The sequence below is a fragment of the Lathyrus oleraceus genome, chromosome 2, assembly GCF_024323335.1.
Source record: "Lathyrus oleraceus cultivar Zhongwan6 chromosome 2, CAAS_Psat_ZW6_1.0, whole genome shotgun sequence".
NCBI lineage: Eukaryota > Viridiplantae > Streptophyta > Magnoliopsida > Fabales > Fabaceae > Lathyrus > Lathyrus oleraceus.
This window is the reverse complement of record NC_066580.1, coordinates 157,791,271-157,815,476: the sequence shown is the minus strand read 5'-3', so window position 1 is coordinate 157,815,476 and position 24,206 is coordinate 157,791,271. Positions and strand designations below refer to the sequence as shown.

Here is a 24,206-nt window from a genome sequence, read left to right as displayed (position 1 = left end):
TAAAGTGACGATCAAGAATCGGTATCCTTTGCCGAGGATTGATGATTTGATGGATCAATTGGTTGGTGCGAGTGTGTTCAGCAAAATAGATTTGAGATCGGGGTATCATCAGATACGTGTGAAAACTGAGGATATTCAGAAGACTGCTTTCAGAACAAGGTATGGACATTATGAGTATTCTGTAATGCCTTTTGGTGTGACTAATGCGCCTGGGGTATTTATGGAGTATATGAATAGGATTTTTCATCCGTACCTAGACAAGTTTGTTGTGGTGTTTATTGACGATATTTTGGTGTATTCGAAATCTGAAGAAGAGCATGCTGAACATTTGAGAGTGGTTTTAGGAGTTCTACGAGAAAAGAAGTTATTTGCTAAGCTGTCTAAGTGTGAATTTTGGTTAGAAGAGGTTAGTTTTCTTGGTCATGTGATTTCAAGAGGTGGTATTGCTGTTGATCCTTCTAAGATAGAAGCGGTATCTAAGTGGGAAGCTCCGAAGTCAGTTTCTGAGATAAGGAGTTTTCTTGGACTTGCAGGTTATTATAGGAAATTTATTGAGGGATTTTCTAAGTTGGCGTTACCGTTGACGATGTTGACTAGAAAGGGGCAAGCGTTTGTTTGGGACTCAAAATGTGAAGAAGGTTTTCAAGAGTTAAAGAGAAGGTTAACTACTGCTCCTATTCTGATATTACCAAGTCCGTCGGAACCATTTGAGGTTTACTGTGATGCTTCATTGTTGGGTTTGGGTGGTGTTTTGATGCAAAATAAGCAAGTTGTAGCTTATGCTTCGAGACAACTGAAGGTTCATGAGAGGAACTATCCGACACACGATTTAGAGTTGGCAGCTGTGGTATTTGCTCTGAAGTTATGGAGGCATTACTTATACGGGTCAAGATTTGAGGTTTTCAGTGACCATAAAAGTTTAAAGTATTTGTTTGATCAGAAAGAGCTGAATATGAGACAAAGGAGATGGTTAGAGTTTCTGAAGGATTATGACTTTGGTTTGAATTACCATCCGGGTAAAGCAAACGTAGTGGCTGATGCATTGAGTCGGAAATCATTGCATATGTCTATGTTAATGGTTAAGGAATTGGATTTAATTGAGCAGTTTAGAGACTTGAGTTTGGTGTGTGAGAGTACTCACAATAGTGTTAAATTGGGAATGTTGAAGTTAACGAGTGGTATTCTGAATGAGATTAGAGAGGGTCAGAAATCCGATGTGCTTTTGGTTGATAAGTTGACTCTAGTGAATCAAGGTCAAGGTGGTGAATTCAGAGTTGATGAGAATGGTGTTTTGAAATTTGGTAATCGGGTGTGTATTCCGGATGTTACCGAGCTTAAGAAGAGTATTCTTGAGGAAGGACATCGTAGTGGCTTGAGTATTCATCCTGGGGCTACGAAGATGTATCATGATTTGAAAAAGTTATTTTGGTGGCCGGGAATGAAAAGAGAAATTGCGAGTTTTGTTTATTCTTGTTTGACTTGTCAGAAGTCAAAGATTGAGCATCAGAAGCCGTCTGGGCTAATGCAACCGTTGGTTATTCCAGAGTGGAAGTGGGATAGTATCAGTATGGATTTCGTTTCTGGTTTACCGAGGACAATTAAGAATTTTGAAGCTATTTGGGTGATTGTTGACAGATTGACAAAATCGGCTCATTTCATTCCGATCAGAATGGATTATCCGTTAGAGAGATTAGCTGAGTTGTATATTGAGAAGATTGTAAGTTTGCATGGTATTCCGTCGAGTATTGTTTCGGATAGAGATCCTAGATTTACATTGAAGTTCTGGGAAGGTTTGCAGAGGGCTTTGGGAACTAAGCTGAGATTGAGTTATGCATATCATCCTCAGACTGATGGTCAGACTGAGAGGACGATTCAGTCACTGGAGGATCTGTTGAGGGCTTGTGTTTTGGAAAAGGGAGGTACTTGGGATTGTTATTTACCTTTGATTGAGTTTACCTACAACAATAGTTTTCATTCGAGCATTGGTATGGCACCGTTTGAAGCTTTGTATGGTAGGAGATGTCGGACACCTTTATGTTGGTATGAGTCCGGTGAGAGTGCTGTGGTTGGACCGGAGATTGTTCAACAAACTACGGAAAAGATTAAGATGATTCAGGAGAAGATGAGGATTGCTCAGAGTCGTCAGAAGAGTTATCACGACAAGAGGAGGAAGTCACTTGAGTTTCAAGAGGGAGATCATGTGTTTCTTCGTGTTACTCCGATAACTGGGGTTGGTCGAGCTTTGAAGTCGAAGAAGTTGACACCTCGATTTATTGGTCCTTATCAGATTTTGGAGAGGATAGGGGAGGTAGCCTATCGTATCGCTTTACCGCCGTCACTTGCGAATTTGCATGAGGTTTTTCATGTGTCTTAGTTGAGGAGGTACATTCCTGATCCGTCGCATGTGGTCCAAGTAGATGATGTACAGGTGAGAGATAACCTGACTGTTGAAACATCACCTATGAGGATCGAGGATCGAGAGTTGAAGCAGTTGCGGGGTAAAGAGATTGTTTTAGTAAAGGTAGCTTGGGGAGGACCAGCAGGTGGCAATGTGACTTGGGAACTTGAGAGTCAGATGAAGGAGTCTTATCCTGAGTTATTCACTTGAGGTATGTTTTCGAGGACGAAAACTCTTTTAGTGGGGGAGAGTTGTAACACCCCGATAAAAATAAGATAATTATTTAAAATAAGTTAATAATATATTTATTAATTTAATTAAATAATTGGATTATTATTATTGGAATTATTATTATTGGAATAATAAGTTGGAAAATATATAAAGAGTTCCATTTGGTAAAAAGGGTTTTTCACGTGAAAACCAGAGAAGCGACAGAAGTGAGAAAGAGGCAAAGAGGAAGAGCAAGAGAACGAGGGTTGAAGGAAGGAAAAGCTTGAAGCTCAGAGATTTGCCGGATTAACTCAGGTAAGGGGGGTTTATCGTCGTTTAATGGGTATTATGGGTTAACATGTAATGGGTAGTGATAAACCATTTGATTTGACTCTGATTAGAATGATGTATACTGAAATTCGTGAAATATTGGATGAACGAAATATGGGTTATAATTGAAGGAAATTCGTAGGAATTAGATGTAATAAAGTTAGAATTGCAAAATCGAATACAGTATGATCTGTGTTAGACAATATGATTGAATGTTGTGTAAAAATTTGGAATGTGGAAGGTTGGATCTGAGAATCTCGTAGCAGAGAAAACCATAGCAGATCTGGAATTCTGGTTTCTGGTCATACGCGTATGGCACTAGGCAATACGCGTATGAGATGGTCTGGTACGCGTATGGCACTAGGCAATACGCGTATGGATGAGGAAGATGATGTTTTGAACGTGGTTTTGTCTCTGTTGGTACGCGTATGAGGAAGTGGTACGCGTAGCATACGCGTATGAGGCAGACAATACGCGTATGGGATTGGCTGAGAAATGGGCCATACGCGTATGAGACTAGGCAATACGCGTATGGGCAGAATTGTGATTTTTTTGAGATGTTGTTGTGCAGTTTTGGTCATTGCAGCTGGGTGATGTAATTTAGCTGATGTATGATATAGTAGGGATCATTTCCCGTTGTTTTGAGCAGTGTAGGTATTAGTAGAGTGTGCTAATACGGTGATTTATTATTTAGCATGATATGATATGATTCTGTGATAAACATGCTGATGATGTATGATGGTATGCATAATACTGTGAATGTATCTGTTATGTATGCAATTGTGAATGGACTGTTTATGGCTTAGAGTGTGAGCATATGTCTATTTTGAATTGTTGTTGATGTTTGCATGCTAGGTGATTTAGCATGTATATTATGGCCTTTATGGTGGTAGCTAATTCCCATGGTGAGGAATTAGTGAGTGAGTTGTTATGGATTGTTGTTGATGTTTGCATGCTAGGTGATTAGCGTGCATATCATAGCCCTTGGGGTGGTAGCTAATTCCCATGGTGAGGAATTAGTGAGTGAGTCACTAGGTCTCAAATGAGTGGGACTAGTGAGCTTGGTAGCCGTATCTGGATTTGATCGGTGAGGTTGAACTATATGTTCACGAATAGTCGGTACCGCATGCATGGAGTCTCATTGCATAATGTATGTATGGCGTATAATATGAATGGATGTATTCCAATATTATACGTGTGTTTTGTGTTGAGTTGAGTATGATGATGATTATGAGTTGATGTTACCGTTGTTGAATGTGTGATATGATTAGGGTGATGAAATGTGTTAATTTACTTAGCATTACATGATATTTTATAATGCTTATTATATCGATTGAGGAACTCACCCTTACAACTATGTTTTCAGGTAACGAGCAGTGATTGAGTAGAAGCTAGTGATTGGAGTCTAGTGTAGTTCCTTAGTGGGTCATGCTCTGGTAGATGTAACATCGGGACGGGATGTTTTACTTGTTTTTTTGATGATTGTTGAACAAGTTTACATGTAATGTGTTACATGTTTTGCATTGTTGTTAGACTTTATCCGCTGTGAATTATGCAAATGTTTTATTTTAATTAAATAAATGAGCATGACAGGATATTTGACGATTGGTGTGAAGTGTCAAGTGTGACACCCTTAAATTGCATATCTACTCTGATTTATGTTTTGATGTTTTAATTTAATTTTGGGGTATTTTAGAAGGGTGTTACAGTCTCCACTGAGCAGATGGATTTCAAGCCAACTTGTTAAGGACTACTCCACACAAGTTGAACATGACTATACCATCCTCCTATCTTAATCGCACTCAAGTTCGGGTTAGAACTTATCTCACCACTCAGAGATCACCAAGCACAACAAGCAGATTATATCACCCATACATATATACAAACATCACATATATACAAATATATTCACACAAAAAGTAGGCTAAACCCACTGGAGACTACTCCCCAGCAGAGTCACCACTTAATTTCTGTAGCGGGAAATTCATGATCATCAAGCTATTGACAAGCTAGAGATCAAATAACAAGAGTCGCCACCGCGCTTTTATTATTTCCAAGGGAAAAGGGAAAAAGTACGAACAAAACCCAAAAAGTAAAAAGTTTTCAAATAAAAACTAATAAAAGTCAGAGATCACAGGTAAGGGGGTTGGTTACACAGAGGGAAGGTGTTAACACCCAAAGTGTCCTAGGTACTCCTAGGGAGCCCTTTTTGTGTGCATATGTATTTTGTACAAAGTGATGTTTACAAACAAATAGAATGGGGGGATGAGAAAAGAATTCACTAATTATATTTTTGTGTTTGACAAGACCTTCGGTCTTGTGCCTACGTACCAATATAAAAATGAGGGATCAAAACCTCGTAGTTCGTGATACAAATTTCAAAGTGGATGCATTGATTTTAACAAAATTTAAGTTTGAAAGGCACAAAGGCCTAAAAATGGTTTGAATGAGTTAATTCTTTTTTGATTTTTTGAAAGTTTAAGTCAAGTATAGTTAAGTTTATTTACAAGTTTGATTTAGAAAAGAAGTTTGAAAATGCAATGGCATAAGGCCAAAGTTTATATCTTTTGCAAAAGTGGTCGAAGTTTAGAAAAAAAGTAGTTCACACAAAGAAGATTTTTTGAAAAATGGAGGGAGAGATTTTGAAATTAAAGAAATGGGGAGAAGATGAAGAGACTATCCTATGTACAAAAATTTAAAAGTTTAGAGTTGAAAAGATCTGACCAAATGGGTAGCAATCCAATAGACAAGAATGTCAATAGAAACCCAGAATTCCCTTGGACTTTTTAGAATCAAGCAACACACAAATGCACAATTATGTTATCTTGAAGAGCACGACATCAAATAAAGATGGCCACATCCAAGCTTATCCATTCCATGATCTTCTTCACAATAACCTATGTAACAGATGAACTCCACAAGTCACAGGTTCAAAATAACAGCTTCACAATGATCATGTTGCAGATGAATCTTAGGGAGGTCTTCAGAGATGTATCAGATGAATTTTAAATTGCAAGCACTTGGTTATTTAACAAGTTGGCATTGTCCAAGTCCATTAGCTTAGGAAGGTTGCCTAGATTCTAAGTCCATTTGTCCAAGATCAAGCCAACAGTCCACTCCAAAGTTTTTAGGGTTTTTGTTATTATTATGTACATTACTGGTCAAAGACCATACAAACAAGCAAAGTATACACAAATAAAATATATCACACAATATGGTCCAAGTGGACAAAGTGAAAATTGCATTAACATAAACAATTAGAATGATATGAACAATGGCAAAATGAAATAGATTGCTAAAAGTAAATGGCATTAAAGTAAAGGCTTGAAATTAAAAGTTAGTAGTTAATTAGGTTAGAAGTTAGTATTGTTTTGCTTTTGCTTTTCATTTCAAGACATTCTTTGGAGAACACTCAACCCACTTATCATAAGCATGGATCCTTGAACCAAAACATCTTCCAAAGGAAGGAAATAAGGCCAAGTTTCCACACAATACCATGAAAGAGGGGAGACTTACAATCTCACTAACTAGAATGCTTATGCCTTTTGTGTCACAAGTTTAGCGCTATGTTAAGCAATCGTAATTGGACTTATGTAGAAGTCACAACTATTTGAGGTCAGGTAATAGAATTTTGGTGTTAATGCATGTTAGAGACATAGTATAATGGACTATGCTCATGAAACATACCACACACAAAAAGAATATGCAAACGGTGTGGCCTAATCTCATCCAGACTCATGTCAATTTTTCAATCAACTAGCATTAGGACTTTGAGATGTCATAGGCCAAATGGAATGAATGAATGAAGAAGAGGAATGAGATGAAGTGGGAGGGGGATGAATGAAATCACAAATTGGTCAAAGGAGGACTTTTACCAAATTAATATCATCTATTCATTTTGGGAGATGGAATGTACATTCCATCAATCCCCTAAATCCAATGATATTAATTTGACAAAGTCAAATCAACCTTGACCAAGGCCCAACAACAAGAGTCAAACATAAACAAAGTCATCACAATTGGTCAACAAATTTATTTGACATTTATTCAAATTAAAAATATTAAAATAGTGCATTTAAATTAAATATGATTTGTCCAATTCCTAAAATCTCATCAAAACACCACAGAAGTGGCCATGAGATTTATCATAGGTCAACCAAGGTCAAAGGACCTTGGAGAAAAAAATTCATAATTTTTGGACATTTAAAAATATTTTTAAACAATTAAAAACAAATGCAAAATCAATTAATTCATGAAAAATATTAATAACGATCCAAAAAAGTAATTTTAATTCAGAATATGAAAGAGAAAAATATTTGAATTTTTTTGGTGAAAGTCCCATATTTTTTGGATCAATATTGAATTTAATATGAATTATTGAAAATAGTGCAAATAAAATGAAAATTCAGAAAATCAAAAATGCGTGGACCATCTGATCTCCCTCATTAATTGAGGTGGCAGATCAGATGGTCCCTAGCGCGCGTTCCACATGGTCTTGAGTCAACAGTGCTTCACAGGTGGTAATTAAAACCAACGCTCAAGATTAAAACAAAAGGAATGGATCATGTGGTTCAAATACTTGCCAACGCATCGCCGGAGCCAGAGCTCCGGTCGTCTTCTTCGGTGGACCTCACCGGACTGGTCCACCATCAACCATCACCAAAATGAAAAACAAGGACATGATTTTAAAGTAAAAATGGCACTGAGCTCGAATCTGGCCTCAATTCACTCTAATTCCAAGTATATTGAGAGATACATGGAGTTGAAATTTGAGGTACATGAATTGAGTTGCTTCGATTTAGCCTCAAAGCAACTCAATCTTCTTGCCTACATTGGTAGAACTTCAGACAACCAAATAATCAATAGAATTAAGCAAGAATTTGAGAGAATCGAAAAGTTCAAAATTTCTGGAAAATACCTTCAATGGAGGTCTGGATTCAACTGATCTTGATCTTGCTTGTGCTTGATCTCACTCCACTTGCTTGCAGAAGAAGGATTAGATGCTTGAAAGGTTATGGATTCCTGGAGATTTGAATTTCAAAACAGTTGAAATTCAACCTCAAATTCAAGAGAACTTCTCAGGCTTATCCTTTGCAAAGTGAGGGTTTGAGATGGGGAATCAAAGTTGGCGTGAATGTGTGTGCATTTCTGAGCAATTGAAGCTCTATTTATAGCAGCAATTGAGCTCTTTGGAAAGGTGGGATCAAGAGAAACAACTTTCATGTTCATTACTTTTTCATTTGGAGCTTGGAACTTGGAGAAATTTGAGGTGGAAGTTTGGAAATTTTTGGCATATCAAATTTTTTCTAAGTGTCAAGCCATATGTCTCAATATACCGCCTTTCTTAACTTTTTATAGGAGCTTCAAATGAGAAAAATGTCTTCATCAAAGTTGTATCTCTATAAAATACCTTCAAAATGGTCACCAATTGCATGTCATTTGGATTTGAAATGATAGAGTTATGCATTTTTGAAGTTTGGAAAAATCACTTGATCAATGGTATAGGTCAAAAGTGACCTATAATGTAACCTCATATCACATGCTCAAAAAAGTTGAATTAGCTCCCACTCCAAACATAAAAGTTGAATTAGACACATTGATGAGCAAGTTATGGTCTTCGGAAGTTTACTTTCAAATTAGGGTTTAGACAAAATGACCTATAATGTTTCAACATAGAAAATGATTTTCCAAGCAAAAATAGCTCTAGGTCTCAACATTAAAGTTATTTTGGAATATCATTTAGAGTAAGTTTTATCTTGGAATCATTTTCATATGATGAAAATTGTAGGAGATAGGGTATAGGGAGACCCAGTTTTGATCAGATGAATCCATCTGGCCAACCACCATTAACCAACTTGCTAACTTCCAATTCTATTGACTTTCTTGGCTTATGGTAGATCATATATATGCATAAGATTATGAAATTTGAAGTGTCCCTTGAGGAATTTGATCAATTGGTGAGATAGCTTATTGGAGAAGTTACTCAAGTTACTCAGTCAAACTAGGGTTTCCAAGGCAAATCACCCTGAAACTCTTGAAGAAAACTTGATCAATATAACATGTTGAGAACGTTAGGAATCATATATGATGTTTATAACCATTCTTAAATCAATTCTTGGTTGTGCTCTTTGTTCATGAGGGTCTCAAACCCTAGATATGAACTTGATGAATCAATGGAATCATGTCTTTTCTAAAAAAGAGTTAGACAAATACAAAGACATATTTTTGGTATTTTGGTTAGTGAAATGATAAAATACAAGTATGATATAATCACAAAGTGCTTGGTGATCTCTCCCAAAACAAACCTAATGAAAGAGGGGTAAGGAGGATGCCAAGTATGATCCCAATGCTAATGCTTATGATGGAATTACATGAGGGATCTTAGGGTCAAAATTGGGGTCTTACAGCTGCCCCTATTTAAGGAAATTCTAACTGAGGAGGTGAAGGTTAAAATCTTCGTATCGACTCAGTAGAATGGGCTTAAATAACAATATAGAGAAACAAATTTTTGTCCCTAAGAGACCTCGTGATGCACATGATATGAATGCAAAAGTAAATTCTTTGCGGGGGGAATATTGCCACAAAGGAAAAGAAATCAGAGAGACCAAAAGTTCGCAGGAGTATAATGCATTCCATAAGGAAAACTCACTAGGGAGACATAGACTCTAGGGATAAAAGGATTTACGCGTAGGCCAGGCTACGACTTAAAACTACTGAGGGACTAGAGGGATTCCACACAAAATGGAAAGACTCAGCCGGGGAAACAACCACATCTGCAGGGGATACGAATAAGTCAGGATAAAACTGAGGTACTCAGATCATGCAGGGGAAAGCGATTTTACTAAGGAAATGCGCACTCAACTCAACTGGGGAAGAAATAAACTTCAACACAGGAGGAGCAGAAATCTATTATCTATTACCTGTTACTGGGTATGGAGATAATAAAGATCTGACAGAGAGAACATCCGTCATTGGTTAGGATGAACACATCAAGGATGACTCACTGAGGATTCCAGGAGAGGAAATTCATTACCGGTTACCGGGTAAGAATAACCTTACTGGGGAAACTGCGGAAAATAGGATTTATAACTACCAGTTACTGGGCGAAAGACCAAGGGTGAGAGTATCCGTCATCGGTTAGGATGAACATATCAAGGATAGACTCTGAAAAGGGGAGCAAAAATAGGGATTACATCTATCAGTTACTGGATAGAATACCAAAGATGAGAATATCCGTCACTGGTTAAAGTGAACATATCAAGGATAGACTCCTCACAGGGGAAAAGTAGGATTTACAACTACCAGTTACTGGGTAGAAAACCACAAGGAGAAGAAAACCCGTCATCGGCTAAGATGAGCATATCAAGGATTAACTCTTTAAGGAACAAAATTGGGATTACAACTACCTTTTTACTGGGTAGAATACCGAAGATGAGAATATTCGTCACTGGTTAAGGTGAACTTATCAAGGATAGACTCTTGCCGGGGAAGGAAAGATATCCATCACCGGTTAAGATGAACATATCAAGGATATATTTCCTGGGGACTCCACTGAGGAGAAAAAGAGTACTCTCGCCGGGTATTGGGCAAAAAGAGGCAAACTGCAAACTAAGAAGAATATTACTAGTTACTGGGTAATAGACTGTCAGGGGACCAAAATATCTATCTAGGTAAGAGCTAGAAAGAAAGAGGTCAATCAAAACTCAACCCAATGAGGATATAACTCAAGGGGAGTAATTCCATCCAGAAAATCTACTGGAGAGGAAACTGAAATGACAGTCATCCACGAGGAAACAAACTCAGTGGGGAAACAGAGAAAGGTTAAAGTCTTTTTGCTTAAGGGGCTGACACTCTACAATTGAAGGAGGACAGACACCAGATTTGGTATGGGGATAAAGTACCGCCATAACAGAGAATGAGAATCTCAAACAAATCAAATATGAAGATGCAGGATATGCAAATTATGAAATTACATGGATGTATATGTATATGTGATGGTTATGCTGACCAAACGATCACAAAGGATACAGAGGTGTCACAAAGAAATTGAACCACCGGTACAATCCTCGGTCAATCCACAAAATATGGAGACAACTTCCGGAGAACAGAGGGATCAACATCCCAAAGGTTCAAACCTAACTGGGGAAAAAGGAGATCTCCTGAGGATAACAACACGCCACAGGGTATCTGGATCAACCAAATCAGCTGGGGACAAAGAAATTCCAACGAGGAATTGAATCAACACTAATGTCTAGGGATACCCGAAGGGTTGATTACTCGGGGAACCACTGATGCTTCGCACCTAAGGACTTTCTATTTATTGAAATACTGTTGATATTCCTTTTACTTGCTTTGAAAAAATTCTTGCTTTCTTATTAAAGAAAATTTGATTTTGATTTAAAAATTTAATTTCAAAATGATCATAATAAAATTTAAAACTTTTGGCTGAAATAAATAAGAGTAGAAACAATTGGATAAAAACTCAACTTTATTTAATAGAACGGTAGTCTGTAAACGACAAGACTCCATAGATTTTACAAAGTTGAAAATGGTAATTTGCATGGAAAAGGGTTACATTGAATACAAATGATCCTTAATCCCTTCTACCAACTCTTAATATCCATTGTGCTCTTGACCACTGCTGGAGATGAACTAATGTCAACCCTTGTGTTCAAACAAGTCTTCAAAATCATTAAAGATCAGCGGAATGCAGTTACTTGCCATAATCCCTAATTTTTGCATAAGTTTCCCCAAGGTGGGGTACTCAACTTATCGGGAAATTCTTTCTGTTTTATGTCTCTAATTTTTGCCTGGATCGCCCTTTCGGGTTTTCAATCCACCGAGACGCTCATTTTTACCTAAGCCGCCCTTTCGAGTTTTCAACTTAGCGAGCTTTTCTTTTCTTTTTTTAGGCGAAGTATTTCTTGACTGCATCTGTGTTCACCGGACGAGTGAACTCTTCACCATCCATATTTGTAAGAATCAATGCACCGCCTGAAAAGGCTCTCTTAACAACATATGGGCCTTCATAATTGGGAGTCCATTTTCCTCTGGAATCTGGCTTGAATGTCAAAATCTTCTTGAGCACAAGGTCACCTTCTCTGAACACTCGAGGTTTGACCTTCTTATCAAAAGCTTTCTTCATTCTTTGCTGATACAACTGACCATGACACATGGCAGTTAACCACTTCTCTTCAATCAAATTCAACTGGTCAAACCTGGTCTGACACCATTCAGCTTTAGTCAACTTGGCTTTCATGAGCACACGCAATGAAGGAATCTCAACCTCTACGGGGAGCACTGCTTCCATACCGTAAATAATAGAGAAAGGGGTTGCCCCTGTTGAAGTGCGAATGAATGTACGATGCCCATGCAAAGCAAATGGGAGCATCTCATGCCAATCCTTATATGTTACAACCATCTTCTGAATGATCTTCCTGATGTTCTTATTCGCAACTTCAACAAGCCCATTCATCTTGGGTCTGTAGGAAGAAGAATTATGATGTGTAATCTTGAAGTCTTTGCAAAGAGCTTCCACCATATTATTGTTCAAGTTCGGTCCATTATCAGTAATGATTTTACTTGGCACACCATAACGACATATAATCTGATTCTTGATAAACCTTATAACAACTTGCTTGGTTACATTTGCATACGATGCCGCTTCAACCCATTTGGTGTAGTAGTCAATTGCCACCAAAATGAAACGGTGTCCATTTGAAGCTTTGGGCTTAATCATCCCAATCATATCAATTCCCCACATGGAGAAGGGCCATGGGGAAGAGATAAGATTCAATAATGTCGGAGGAACATGAATCTTATCAGCATAAATTTGATACTTGTGGAATTTCTTCACAAACTTGCAACAGTCAGATTCCATTGTCAGCCAATAGTAACCTGCTTGCAACATCTTCTTCGCCATTGCATGTCCATTGGAATGAGTACCAAAGGAACCTTCGTGCACTTCGGTCATCAACAAGTCTGCTCCGTGTCTATCCACACATCTGAGCAAGATCATGTCGAAGTTTCTCTTGTACAGTATATCACCATCCAAGTAGAAATTGTCGGCTAATATTCTCAAAGTCTTCTTATCTTTCAAAGATGCCCCAGGCGGGTAAATCTGACTTTGGAGGAAACTTTTGATGTTGTAATACCACGGCTTCTCGTCTTTGATCTCTTCAACAACAAACACATGAGTTGGCCTATCAAGACGCATTACATACAAATTGGGAACTTCATTCCAATACTTCACTACAATCATTGATACCAACGTTGCAAGAGCATCTGCCATCCGGTTCTCATCTCGAGGGATATAATGAAACTCAACTTTTGTAAAGAAAGTTGAAATCCTCCTCGCGTAATCTCTATATGGTATCAAACCGGGTTGATTTATCTCCCATTCACCTTTAATTTGATTCACAACCAAAGCTTAACTTTTTATAGGAGCTTCAAATGAGAAAAATGTCTTCATCAAAGTTGTATCTCTATAAAAGACCTTCAAAATGGTCACCAATTTCATGTCATTTGGATTTGAAATGATAGAGTTATGCATTTTTGAAGTTTGGAAAAATCACTTGATCAATGGTATAGGTCAAAAGTGACCTATAATGTAACCTCATATCACATGCTCAAAAAAGTTGAATTAGCTCCCACTCCAAGCATAAAAGTTAAAGTAGACACATTTAATTCGATTATGCAACTTGGAAATATTTCATATCATAAAAATTGAGCAAGTTATGGCCTTGGGAAGTTGACTTTCAAATTAGGGATTAGACAAAATGACCTATAATATTTCAACATAGAAAATGATTTTCCAAGCAAAACTATCTCTAGGTCTTAAAATGGAAGTTGTTTGTAATGTCATTTAGAGTAAGTTTTCTCTTGGAATCATTTTCATATGATGAACTTTGTAGGAGATAGGGTCTAGGGAGACTCGGTTTTGACCAGATGAATCCATCTGGCCAACCACCATCAACCAACTTGCTAACTTCCAATTATCTTGACTTTCTTGGCTCATGGTAGATAATATATGCATAAGATGATTAAATTTGAAGTGTCCCTTGAGGAATTTGATCAATTGGTGAGATAGCATGTTGGAGAAGTTACTCAAGATACTCAGTCAAACTAGGGTTTCTAAGGCAAATCACCCTGAAACTCTTGAAGAAAACATGATCAATATAACATGTAGAGAACATTGGGACTCATATATGATATTCATAACCATTCTTGAATCAATTCTTGGTTGTGCTCTTTGTTCATGAGGGTCTCAAACCCTAGATGTGAACTTGATGAATCAATGGAATCATGTCTTTTCTACAAAAGAGTTAGACAAATGAAAAGACATATTTTTGGTATTTTGGTTAGTGAAATGATAAAATACAAGTATGATATAATCATAAAGTGCTTGGTGATCTCTCCCAAAACAAACCCAATGAAAGAGGGGTGAGTAGGATGCCAAGGTATGATCCCAATGCTAATGCTTATGATGGAATTGCATGAGGGATCTTAGGGTCAAAATTGGGGTCTTATAATTATAACCGGAAAATTTGTCCATAAATGGAAAGACTTTGAATTTATCTATATTGTCTACCAACATATCAATGGTGGTAGAGGGAATTCATCTTTCAGACTAGCTTTGTTCAAATCTCTATAATCAACACACATACCGAATTTTCCATCCTTCTTAGGAACAAGCACAATATTGGCCACCCATTACGGATACTCAGCAGTAACAAGGAAACTAGCATCAATCTGCTTCTGCACTTCTTCTTTGATTTTCACTGCCATATCAGGATGAGTTCTTCTCAACTTCTGCTTGACTGGCGGGCATTCTGGCTTCAACAACAATCTATGTTCCATAATCTCAGAATCCAAACCAGGCATGTCTTGATAGGACCAAGCAAACACATCTGAATACTCTCGAAGAAGATCAACCAACCCCTTCTTAACCTTTGGACATAGTTGAGACCCAATACTGACTTCCTTCACATCATCTTCGGAACCCAAGTTGACTAACTCAATCTTCTCTTCAAATGGCTAAATGGCTTTTTCCTCATGCTCAAGTAGACGAGATAATTCATCATATACCTCTTCATTAGTCTCCTCCTCAGCCTCAAACATAGGGAAATCAAAGTTTAGAGAAGGAGTAGAATCATTGTATTGAATGAGTTTAGAAACCAACCTGCATAATGATTGATATTTTGATCTTAGAGAAGTGATTTGTGACTAAATATTATGCAGATGGACAATTACTATTTATTTATGTATGTTTTTTGTGATTACCATTTTCAAAAAAGAAAAAAGCAAAAATAAAAACCTCATAGTTGTGGATGAATATAATTGCATTTTATTGATGATAATTTGAAAAAATGCCCAACAATGTTCACTTCCCCCTTAGGCATAGGAGAAGGATTTTCTCAAAATAATGACAAGACAAATTACTTAGAGCGATGGATAATAACAGGAACATCAACAACAACCCAATTGTTGCAAGCCTTTCCATGCGTCACAAAATTGGCGCAATCTTCGTCTTCGTCACCCTCGATCATAGCAACTGAGTGTTGTTCATTACTAAGGATGACCCCCCCTCCCCCCCGCCCCCCGCTACGGAAACTCGGTTACACATCTTCAGCTCTAACATGAGACGACCCTTGCTGAAATCCCAATCCATCTCTACTCTTGTTCTCGACAATCTCTACAACACGACCCCATTGATCAATACTGCCATCTTTAAAAATATTCTGCGCATCTTTGAAAAAGGACATGGGTGCCCCAGCTTTCTTAACTTCAGCAATAGATAAGGCCTGGAACAGAGTTCCTACCTCTTCCTCAGCTTCCACATATGTAAAAGATGACAGATGGCTTACCAACAACGCTTTCTCTCCACCTACAATGACAAGCTTACCATTCTTTACAACTTTCAACTTTTGGTGCATAGTAGACGTTACGACTCCAGCTTCATGGATCCATGGCCTACCCAACAAGCAGCTATAGGCCGGGTGGATATCCATTACTTGAAAAGTAATATGAAAATCATTCGGACCTATCTTCACTGGAAGGTCTACTTCTCCTATAACAGTCTTGCGAGAACCATCAAAAGCTTTGACGATTACACCAATATACCTCAACGGGGCACCTTGATAGTATAATCTGGACAAAATTTACTTGGGGAGTACATTCAGAGAAGAACCGGTATCAACCAACACATAGGACAGAGCATCCGCCTTACAAGTCATTGAAATGTGTAGCGCCAAATTGTGATTTCTACCCTCCTCAGGAAGTTCTTCATCACAGAAACTCAAGTTATTGCAGGAAGTGATGTTAGCCACAATGTGGTCAAACTGATCCACAGTTACATCATGCTCTACGTTGGCTTGCTCCAACACCCTTTGCAATGCTTCTCTGTGCGTTTCAGAATTCATAAGCAGAGACAACACTGAAATCTTTGAAGGAGTCTGGAGCAGCTGCTCCACCATATTAAATCCACTTTTCTTAATTAATCTCAGTACCTCATCATCATCATTAGGCTTCAATTTGCTGGACTAGCCAGACTGACACATTGGAGTACTAACCAGATTTACTGCGGGTACCTCAACTTTCTTACCGACATCTTCTACATCCTTCGGGAAAACGGGACCAAAAACACGACCGCTACGGGTCACCTTCGTAACATCAACAATGTTTACAACATAATTGGTCGTAGGTAACGGAACTTCTTGACCATTCGCCACCATTGTAGCATTATATTGGTACGGAACAGCTCTATCAGATGCATACGGGACGGGACCCGCTAACTGTAACACCCCAATTCTACCCGTCGTAAATTCAATTAAAAATCAGAGTAAACAAATTTCACACAAAATTGAGGCATCACATATATCATTTCATCAACACTTAAACAAATTACACAACACGACAATTGCGCAAGGATCCACTTAGTCCTTGTTAAATAATAAACAACACTGTATATGGATTCACCTAGTCCATATAGCAGCAATACACAAAACATCGCAACGGAAATCATTTAGATAATTAAGTTGAGTCGTACATTTACACATTCAGAAGAAAACAAGCAAACAAATGCCCATCACAACTATCATATACAATGATATACAAAAGGGCATTGTTACTATCAAAATCATGAAAAGCGTTCATTAACCCCTGAGTGTTACAATCCTAATCAGAGTAATGATGCCAAAAGTGTGCTACCACTATCCTCCTCTCAACGCGGAGCACCTGCACGTTACCAATATAAAGGTAACGGCCAACAACAAAAGGGTGAGATACTCAAATCATATAATCAAGATAATGATAAGCAATATATAAGTAAATTCGGAAAGTTAGAAATATTGTTACCACATCGCATAATCCTTCACTTGAATGCTTATGTATTTAATCATAAACAAAGTCAATAATCATCCACAACATCAATGTTACATCATAGCATCTCATCACTTTAACATTTCATCAATCCATCATAAAACATTACGATTCATCGCATCATCGCAAAATATCACCGCACATCATTAACCGTCACATAACAACAATTATCACAAAATGCGGAAATAAACATAACCAACATATGTGACTCAACTATGCAAATGCTATGCGGTACCGACTCGTCGCTTTGCCATCAAGGCCAAGGCTTTATGCCCACTTCGCTTTTGCCAAAAGGCCACGTCGCTATTGCCAAAAGGCCATGTCGCTTATGCAAATGTATGTGACTCCATGATAAATGATACACATACACCAAAATCATCATCGCACCAACATAACTCATCACAATGGCCGAAGTCCACGTCGCTATTGCCATTTAGGCCACGTCGCCATTCACATGCATAAAAGCATTCACACAACATCATCCTCACCAACATTCATACATATGTTTATATATAAAACAAATGAGAATATTCATCACAATCAATTGTTTCATCATACAATCTCTTAGGTAATTCAACCTCATGCTATGTTTATTTACATCGCACACCTACACACTATAGTTAATTGGTATTCCTCATTAATCAAATAGGCTTCCTACTATATCAATTAGTAATCATTTTTCCAAAATAATCACTTATTAAAATAAGCCCTTATAATGGCCTATAAACATCAACAACATGTAGAAAATTTCATAAGCTTCGCAACGCTTCGAACAGGGACCAAAACGGAGTCACGGTTCAAAAGTTATGACTTTTTGAAGTTTACAAAAGAATTATGTTTTCAACTCAGTTGGCGCCGCGAACTCTCTTTCTCGCCGCGAATTTAGCAGGAAACATAGAAAATGCGTTTTTGACCCTTAAATACCTTCCGGACCTCCGATTTCGATTCCGTAAAAAGTCTCATTCTCAGAATTCAACGAACTACAATATTTTCAATATTACAAAGTCATTCTAACCACAATTTAACTTTTATTTCATCATTCTAAACATCATTCAATTAATTTCTAACACTTCCTAAATTCACAATTTGTGAAATTACTCATACTTTGATTCATCAACACAATAGCATATTTTTCACAACATACATCAACCCAAACCATCAACAACAACACAACACACAATGTTATTTATCAGTCTTCTAAACCTAACCCTAACATTTTGCAAATAATTGATACATGTTCAATAATCACAAACAATCAACACTACATCAAGAACACAAAGCAAGGAATCCAATCACAACATCAAAACCCAACAATATCCTCTAACAACCATTACCCACATAAAACCCATCATTTTCATAATTATAGGAAATGATAACTCACACCCTTACCTTAGAGATGATGATTGAGTTACTCTATAGTGTTCTAGCAAGCTTGGGTTAATCAAGATGATGCTCTTCTTCTCCAATTTCCTCTTCCTCCTCAAAACCCTAACTTTTCTCTCTTTTCTTCTCTTTTCTCCTCCTTCTCTCTACTTCTTTCTATTTCTCTTCTTTCTATTTCTATTCTATTTCTATTCTTTGTTTTAATTAAATAAAAACTAACTAATGGGCTTAATTGTTACACCTCCCTTAATTACTATATACACCACTAGGCCCAATAGCTATTATACCATAATTCTCATAATTAAACTCTAATAATATATTAACACACAATAAAATATTTTACCGAAATAATTATAAATCAAACATTATAAAAATAATAATAATAACACTTAATAAAAATCGGGGTGTTACAACTCTCCCCCACTTAAATATTTTCGTCCTCGAAAATTACCTCATTCGAATAACTCGGGGTAGGAGTCGCGCATCCTGTTCTCCAATTCCCATGTCGTGCTTTCTCCGACTGCACCAATCCAAACAACCTTCACCAAATCAATTTCCTTTCCCCGTAGGGACTTCGTCTCACGACCTTCGATCCTCAAAGGCATCGTCTCAATCGTAAGGTTATCGCGCACTTGAATATCATCCATTTGAATCACATGAGACGGATCCGGAATATACTTCCTAAGTTGAGACACATGGAACACGTCATGCAAATTCGAGAGGTTTGGCGGTAACGCCACTCTATAAGCAACTTTTCCCACTCTACTCGTAATTTGATACGGTCCAATGAAACGAGGAATCAACTTCTTAGCTTTCAATGCTCGTCCAACACCGGTCGTAGGTGTAACTCTTAGAAACACATGATCACCCTCTTGAAATTCCAAATCCTTTCTCCTCTTATCATGATAAATCTTTTGCCTACTTTGAGAAATCTTCATCTTATCCCGAATCATCTTAACCGTCTTGGTAGTTTCTTGAACAATCTCGGGTCCAAGTACCACACTTTCACCAGATTCATGCCAACACAATGGAGTCCTACACCTCCGCCCATACAAAGCTTCAAAAGGCGCCATTCCAATACTTGAATGGTAACTATTGTTGTAAGTAAACTCCACCAACGGAAGGTGAGTATCCCATGAACCTCCTTGTTCAAGAATACACGCCTTTAACAAATCTTCCAAGGATTGGATAGTCCTCTCCGTTTGACCATCCGTCTGAGGATGATACGCCGAACTCAACCTCAACTTGGAACCTAAAGCTTCTTGCAAACTCTTCCAAAATTCTGAAGTGAACCTCGGATCTCTATCCGAAACAATACAAAGAGGAACACCGTGCAGCTTCACAATAACATTGGTATAAATCTCCGCCAACTTCGACACCGGATAACTTATGTTAATAGGAATAAAGTTTGCCGACTTCGTAAGCCTATCAACAATCACCCAAATAGCATCACATCCTCTAGATGTATTCAGTAAACCCATCACAAAGTCCATGGAAATGCTATCCCACTTCCACTCAGGAATTTCTAACGGTTGCATCAACCCCGCAGGTTTTTGATGCTCCACCTTTGATTTCTGGCAAGTCAAGCACGCATACATGAACTGAGCTACTTCACGCTTCATTCCCGACCACCAAAATAATCTTTTCAAATCTTGGTACATCTTAGTCGCTCCGGGATGAATACTCAAATTACTCCTATGGCATTCTTCCAAGATCATCCTTTTTAAATCCACATCATCGGGAACACAAATCCTATCACAAAACCTCAACACACCTTGTGCATCCAATTTGAAATCCTCATTCTCAGATTGTCTGAGTCCAATGATCACATCAACAAAGTTCATATCCAACTTCTGAGCCTCTCTAATGCTATCAAGAAAATCATTGTTAATCTTTAACATACCCAAAATCACACTTCTTGGTGCCACCTCGATCACTAAGCTCATATCTCGGAATTTCTCAATCAACTCCAACTCTTTCATCATCAAGGTCGACATATGCAAAGTCTTCCTACTTAGAGCATCGGCCACCATATTCGCTTTTCCCGGATGGTAGTTCAACCCAAAGTCATAATCCTTTAGCAATTCCAGCCATCTCCTTTGTCTCATGTTCAACTCTTTTTGATCAAACAAATACTTCAAGCTTTTATGGGCACTAAAGACTTCAAATCTAGATCCATAAAGGTAATGTCTCCAAATTTTCAAAACAAACACAACCGCCGCAAGCTCTAAATCATGCGTAGGGTAGTTCTTCTCATGAATCCTCAATTGTCTAGAAGCATAAGCAACCACCTTACCATTCTGCATAAGTACACCTCCTAATCCCATCTTCGAAGCATCGCAATAAACCACAAACGGTTCCTCGGGATTTGGCAAAATCAAAATCGGAGCCGTTGTCAACCTTTTCTTCAACTCAAGGAAACTTTCTTCGCATCGAACATCGCACACAAAAGCAGTACCCTTACAAGTTAACTTAGTCAAAGGAAGTGCCAACTTAGAAAAGCCTTCTATAAACCTCCTATAGTAACCTGCCAAGCCTAGGAAACTTCTTATCTCGGTAACTGACGTAGGAGCTTTCCATTGCAACACCGCATCAATCTTCGATGGATCAACCGCAATTCCGTCACCGGAAACAACATGACCAAGAAAGCTAACTTCTCTCAACCAAAACTCACACTAAGACAACTTAGCATACAATCTCTTCTCTTTCAACACTTGCAAAACAATACGCAAATGTTCCACATGCTCTTCCTCCGACTTAGAATAAACCAAAATGTCGTCTATGAACACCACCACAAATTGATCCAAATAAGGATGGAAAATGCGATTCATATACTCCATGAATACTCCCGGTGCATTAGTAACGCCGAAAGGCATCACCGTGTACTCGTAGTGTCCATAACGAGTCCTGAAAGCAGTTTTCTGAATGTCCTCATCTTTCACCTTAATTTGATGGTAGCCCGACCTTAGATCAATCTTACTGAAAATACGAGCACCCACTAAATGATCCATCAAGTCATCGATCCTTGGGAGTGGATACCTATTCTTAATCGTCACCTTATTCAATTGTCTATAATCAATACAAAGTCGCATGCTTCCGTCTTTTTCTTTTTTTTTTCACCAGCAAAACTGGAGCTCCCCAAGGTGATACACTAGGTCTCACAAACTTCCTTTCAAGCAAATCCTCTAGCTGACTCTTCAGTTCAACCAACTCTGATGCTGACATCCTATACGGCGCCATAGAGATGGGTCTAGTACCAGGTACAAGGTCAATAGTGAACTCAACTTCTCTTTCTGGCGGTGCACTAGGAATCTCATCGGGAAAAACTTCAGGGAAATTGCACACCACCGGCAAGTCCGCAATTACAGCCTGACTCTCCACAGACAAGCTTGCCATCAACAAGAACACCAACGCGTCTTCTTCTATGAACTCCTTCAATTGTTTCTTGGATAACAATTATGTTCTTCCCTCTTCTTCGGCAGAAGAAAACCTCACAGTGTTGTTGTAGCAATTAATATGAACATAGTTGGATTTCAACCAGTCCATACCCAATACTACATCTAACCCGACAAGCGGCAAACAAACAAGATCAACTACAAAATCTTTACCAAATATTGACAAGGGGCAACTCTTACACACAAGAGACGTAGATACCGTTCCCTTAGCGGGAACCTCAACAATCATATCTCTACCCAAGGAAGACAAATAAAGACCCAATCTTTCAACACAATCCGCAACAACAAAACAGTGTGTGGCACCGGTATCAATAATAGTAATTAAAGGAATGTTATTAATGAAACAAGTACCTCGAACAAGTCCATCTTCATTTGTAGTCCGAGTTCCCGACAAAGCAAACACTTTACCACTCTCTTGTCCCCTCTTTGGCTTCTGACATTTAGCACTGATATGTCCTCCTTCCCCACAGTTAAAGCAAACAACATCCTTCTGCTTACAATCACGAGCCGCATGTCCCGGCATACCACAACAGAAACATCTCGTTTCACCAAGCCTACACACATTACTCTTGTGACCCGGCTTTCCACACTTGAAAGAGATAACATTAGCAGGAGCATCTCCCCCACTTGTTCTTCGACCCGGAATCACTTTTTGTTTCCCTTTTCCAACCGGAGTTTCATATGGCTTACCACGGCTGTGTTGGCCCCTTCCTCTCTTCTCAGACAAGATCTTATAGTGTGCATTGTTGTCCTCTTCAAAGATTCTACAACTATCAATCAGATCCGCAAAGACGCGAATCTTTTGATATCCCACAACTTTCTTAATTTCCGGACGCAATCCATTTTCAAACTTGATGCACTTAGAGAATTCGGCATTGGCTCCATCATAGTGAGGATAGAACTTAGCCAATTCAGTGAACTTAGCAGCATACTCCGTGACTGACAAGTTCCCTTGCTTCAACTCGAGGAATTCAATCTCTTTCTTTCCTCGCACATCTTCTGGATAATACTTTCTCAGAAATTCTCTACGAAACACTTCCCAAGTAATCTCCTCGCCCGCAGTTTCCAACCTTAGACGAGTGTCCACCCACCAATCATCGGCTTCACCTGACAACTTATGAGTTCCATAATGGATCTTTTGCACAAGAGTTCAATCCATCACTCTGAAGATTCTTTCAATCTCCTTCAACCAAGCAAAGGCTCCTTCAGGATCATACCTACCCAGAAAAGTAGGCGGGTTCTCCCTCTGAAACGTCGCCAGACTACGAGACCCCACGTTCTCGTCAGCATTGGGTGGGTTCTGGAACGCCTGAGCCATTGCCTGCATAGCTGCAGTAAGAGCCTCATCGTTCCTCCCAGCGTTTCTTCCGGCCATCTTACACTTCTACTCACAACACAAACAAGGATTAACAACAAATTAACAACACAAGGTCGTTAAACAACAAAAGACTCAACAACATGGTCGGATGGACCGACCTGCTCTGATACCACTGATGTAACACCCCAATTCTACCCGTCGTAAATTCAATTAAAAATCAGAGTAAACAAATTTCACACAAAATTGAGGCATCACATATATCATTTCATCAACACTTAAACAAATTACACAACACGGCAATTGCGCAAGGATTCACTTAGTCCTTGTTAAATAATAAACAACACTGTATATGGATTCACCTAGTCCATATAGCAGCAATACACAAAACATCGCAACGGAAATCATTTAGATAATTAAGTTGAGTCGTACATTTACACATTCAAAATAAAACAAGCAAACAAATGCCCATCACAACTATCATATACAATGATATACAAAAGGGCATTGTTACTATCAAAATCATGAAAAGCGTTAATTAACCCCTGAGTGTTACAATCCTAATCAGAGCAATGATGCCAAAAGTATGCTACCACTATCCTCCTCTCAACGCGGAGCACCTGCACGTTACCAATATAAAGGTAACGGCCAACAACAAAAGGGTGAGATACTCAAATCATATAATCAAGATAATGATAAGCAATATATAAGTAAATTCGGAAAGTTAGAAATATTG

The 24,206-nt window shown here is 38.3% G+C and overlaps 2 protein-coding genes across 2 annotated transcripts in view; both read right to left on the bottom strand.

Annotated features, from left to right (window-relative positions):
* Window positions 1–19,152: 19,152 nt before the first annotated feature.
* On the bottom strand, window positions 19,153–22,096 carry LOC127122396 (uncharacterized). The gene is made up of 5 exons (XM_051052735.1): window positions 21,783–22,096; window positions 21,395–21,679; window positions 20,837–21,349; window positions 20,297–20,569; window positions 19,153–20,158 (listed from the first exon to the last, which is right to left on the bottom strand). The coding sequence occupies exons 1-5, from the start codon at window positions 22,094–22,096 to the stop codon at window positions 19,153–19,155; spliced, it is 2,391 nt and encodes a 796-aa protein (XP_050908692.1).
* A 60-nt stretch (window positions 22,097–22,156) lies between these two features.
* Window positions 22,157–24,206, bottom strand: part of LOC127122395 (uncharacterized) — a 153,590-nt gene continuing 151,540 nt past the window's right edge. The window contains exons 2-3 of the mRNA XM_051052734.1: window positions 23,377–23,539; window positions 22,157–23,262 (exon numbers count right to left, since the gene is read on the bottom strand). Of these exons, the coding sequence (XP_050908691.1) occupies window positions 22,157–23,262; window positions 23,377–23,539 (1,269 nt within the window). The remainder of the gene's footprint in view (window positions 23,263–23,376; window positions 23,540–24,206) is intronic.

What these genes read in the sequence shown, in the direction of transcription:
- LOC127122396 (XM_051052735.1), bottom strand. Translation starts at nt 22,096, where the DNA reads ATGGCAAGCTTGTCTGTGGAGAGTCAGGCTGTAATTGCGGACTTGCCG. An exon ending in GTGTTGAAAGAGAAGAGATT is followed by an intron (nt 21,350 to 21,394) that starts GTATGCTAAGTT and finishes GAGAGAAGTTAG; the next exon opens with CTTTCTTGGTCATGTTGTTT. An exon ending in CGTGAAGTAGCTCAGTTCAT is followed by an intron (nt 20,159 to 20,296) that starts GTATGCGTGCTT and finishes GAATACATCTAG; the next exon opens with AGGATGTGATGCTATTTGGG.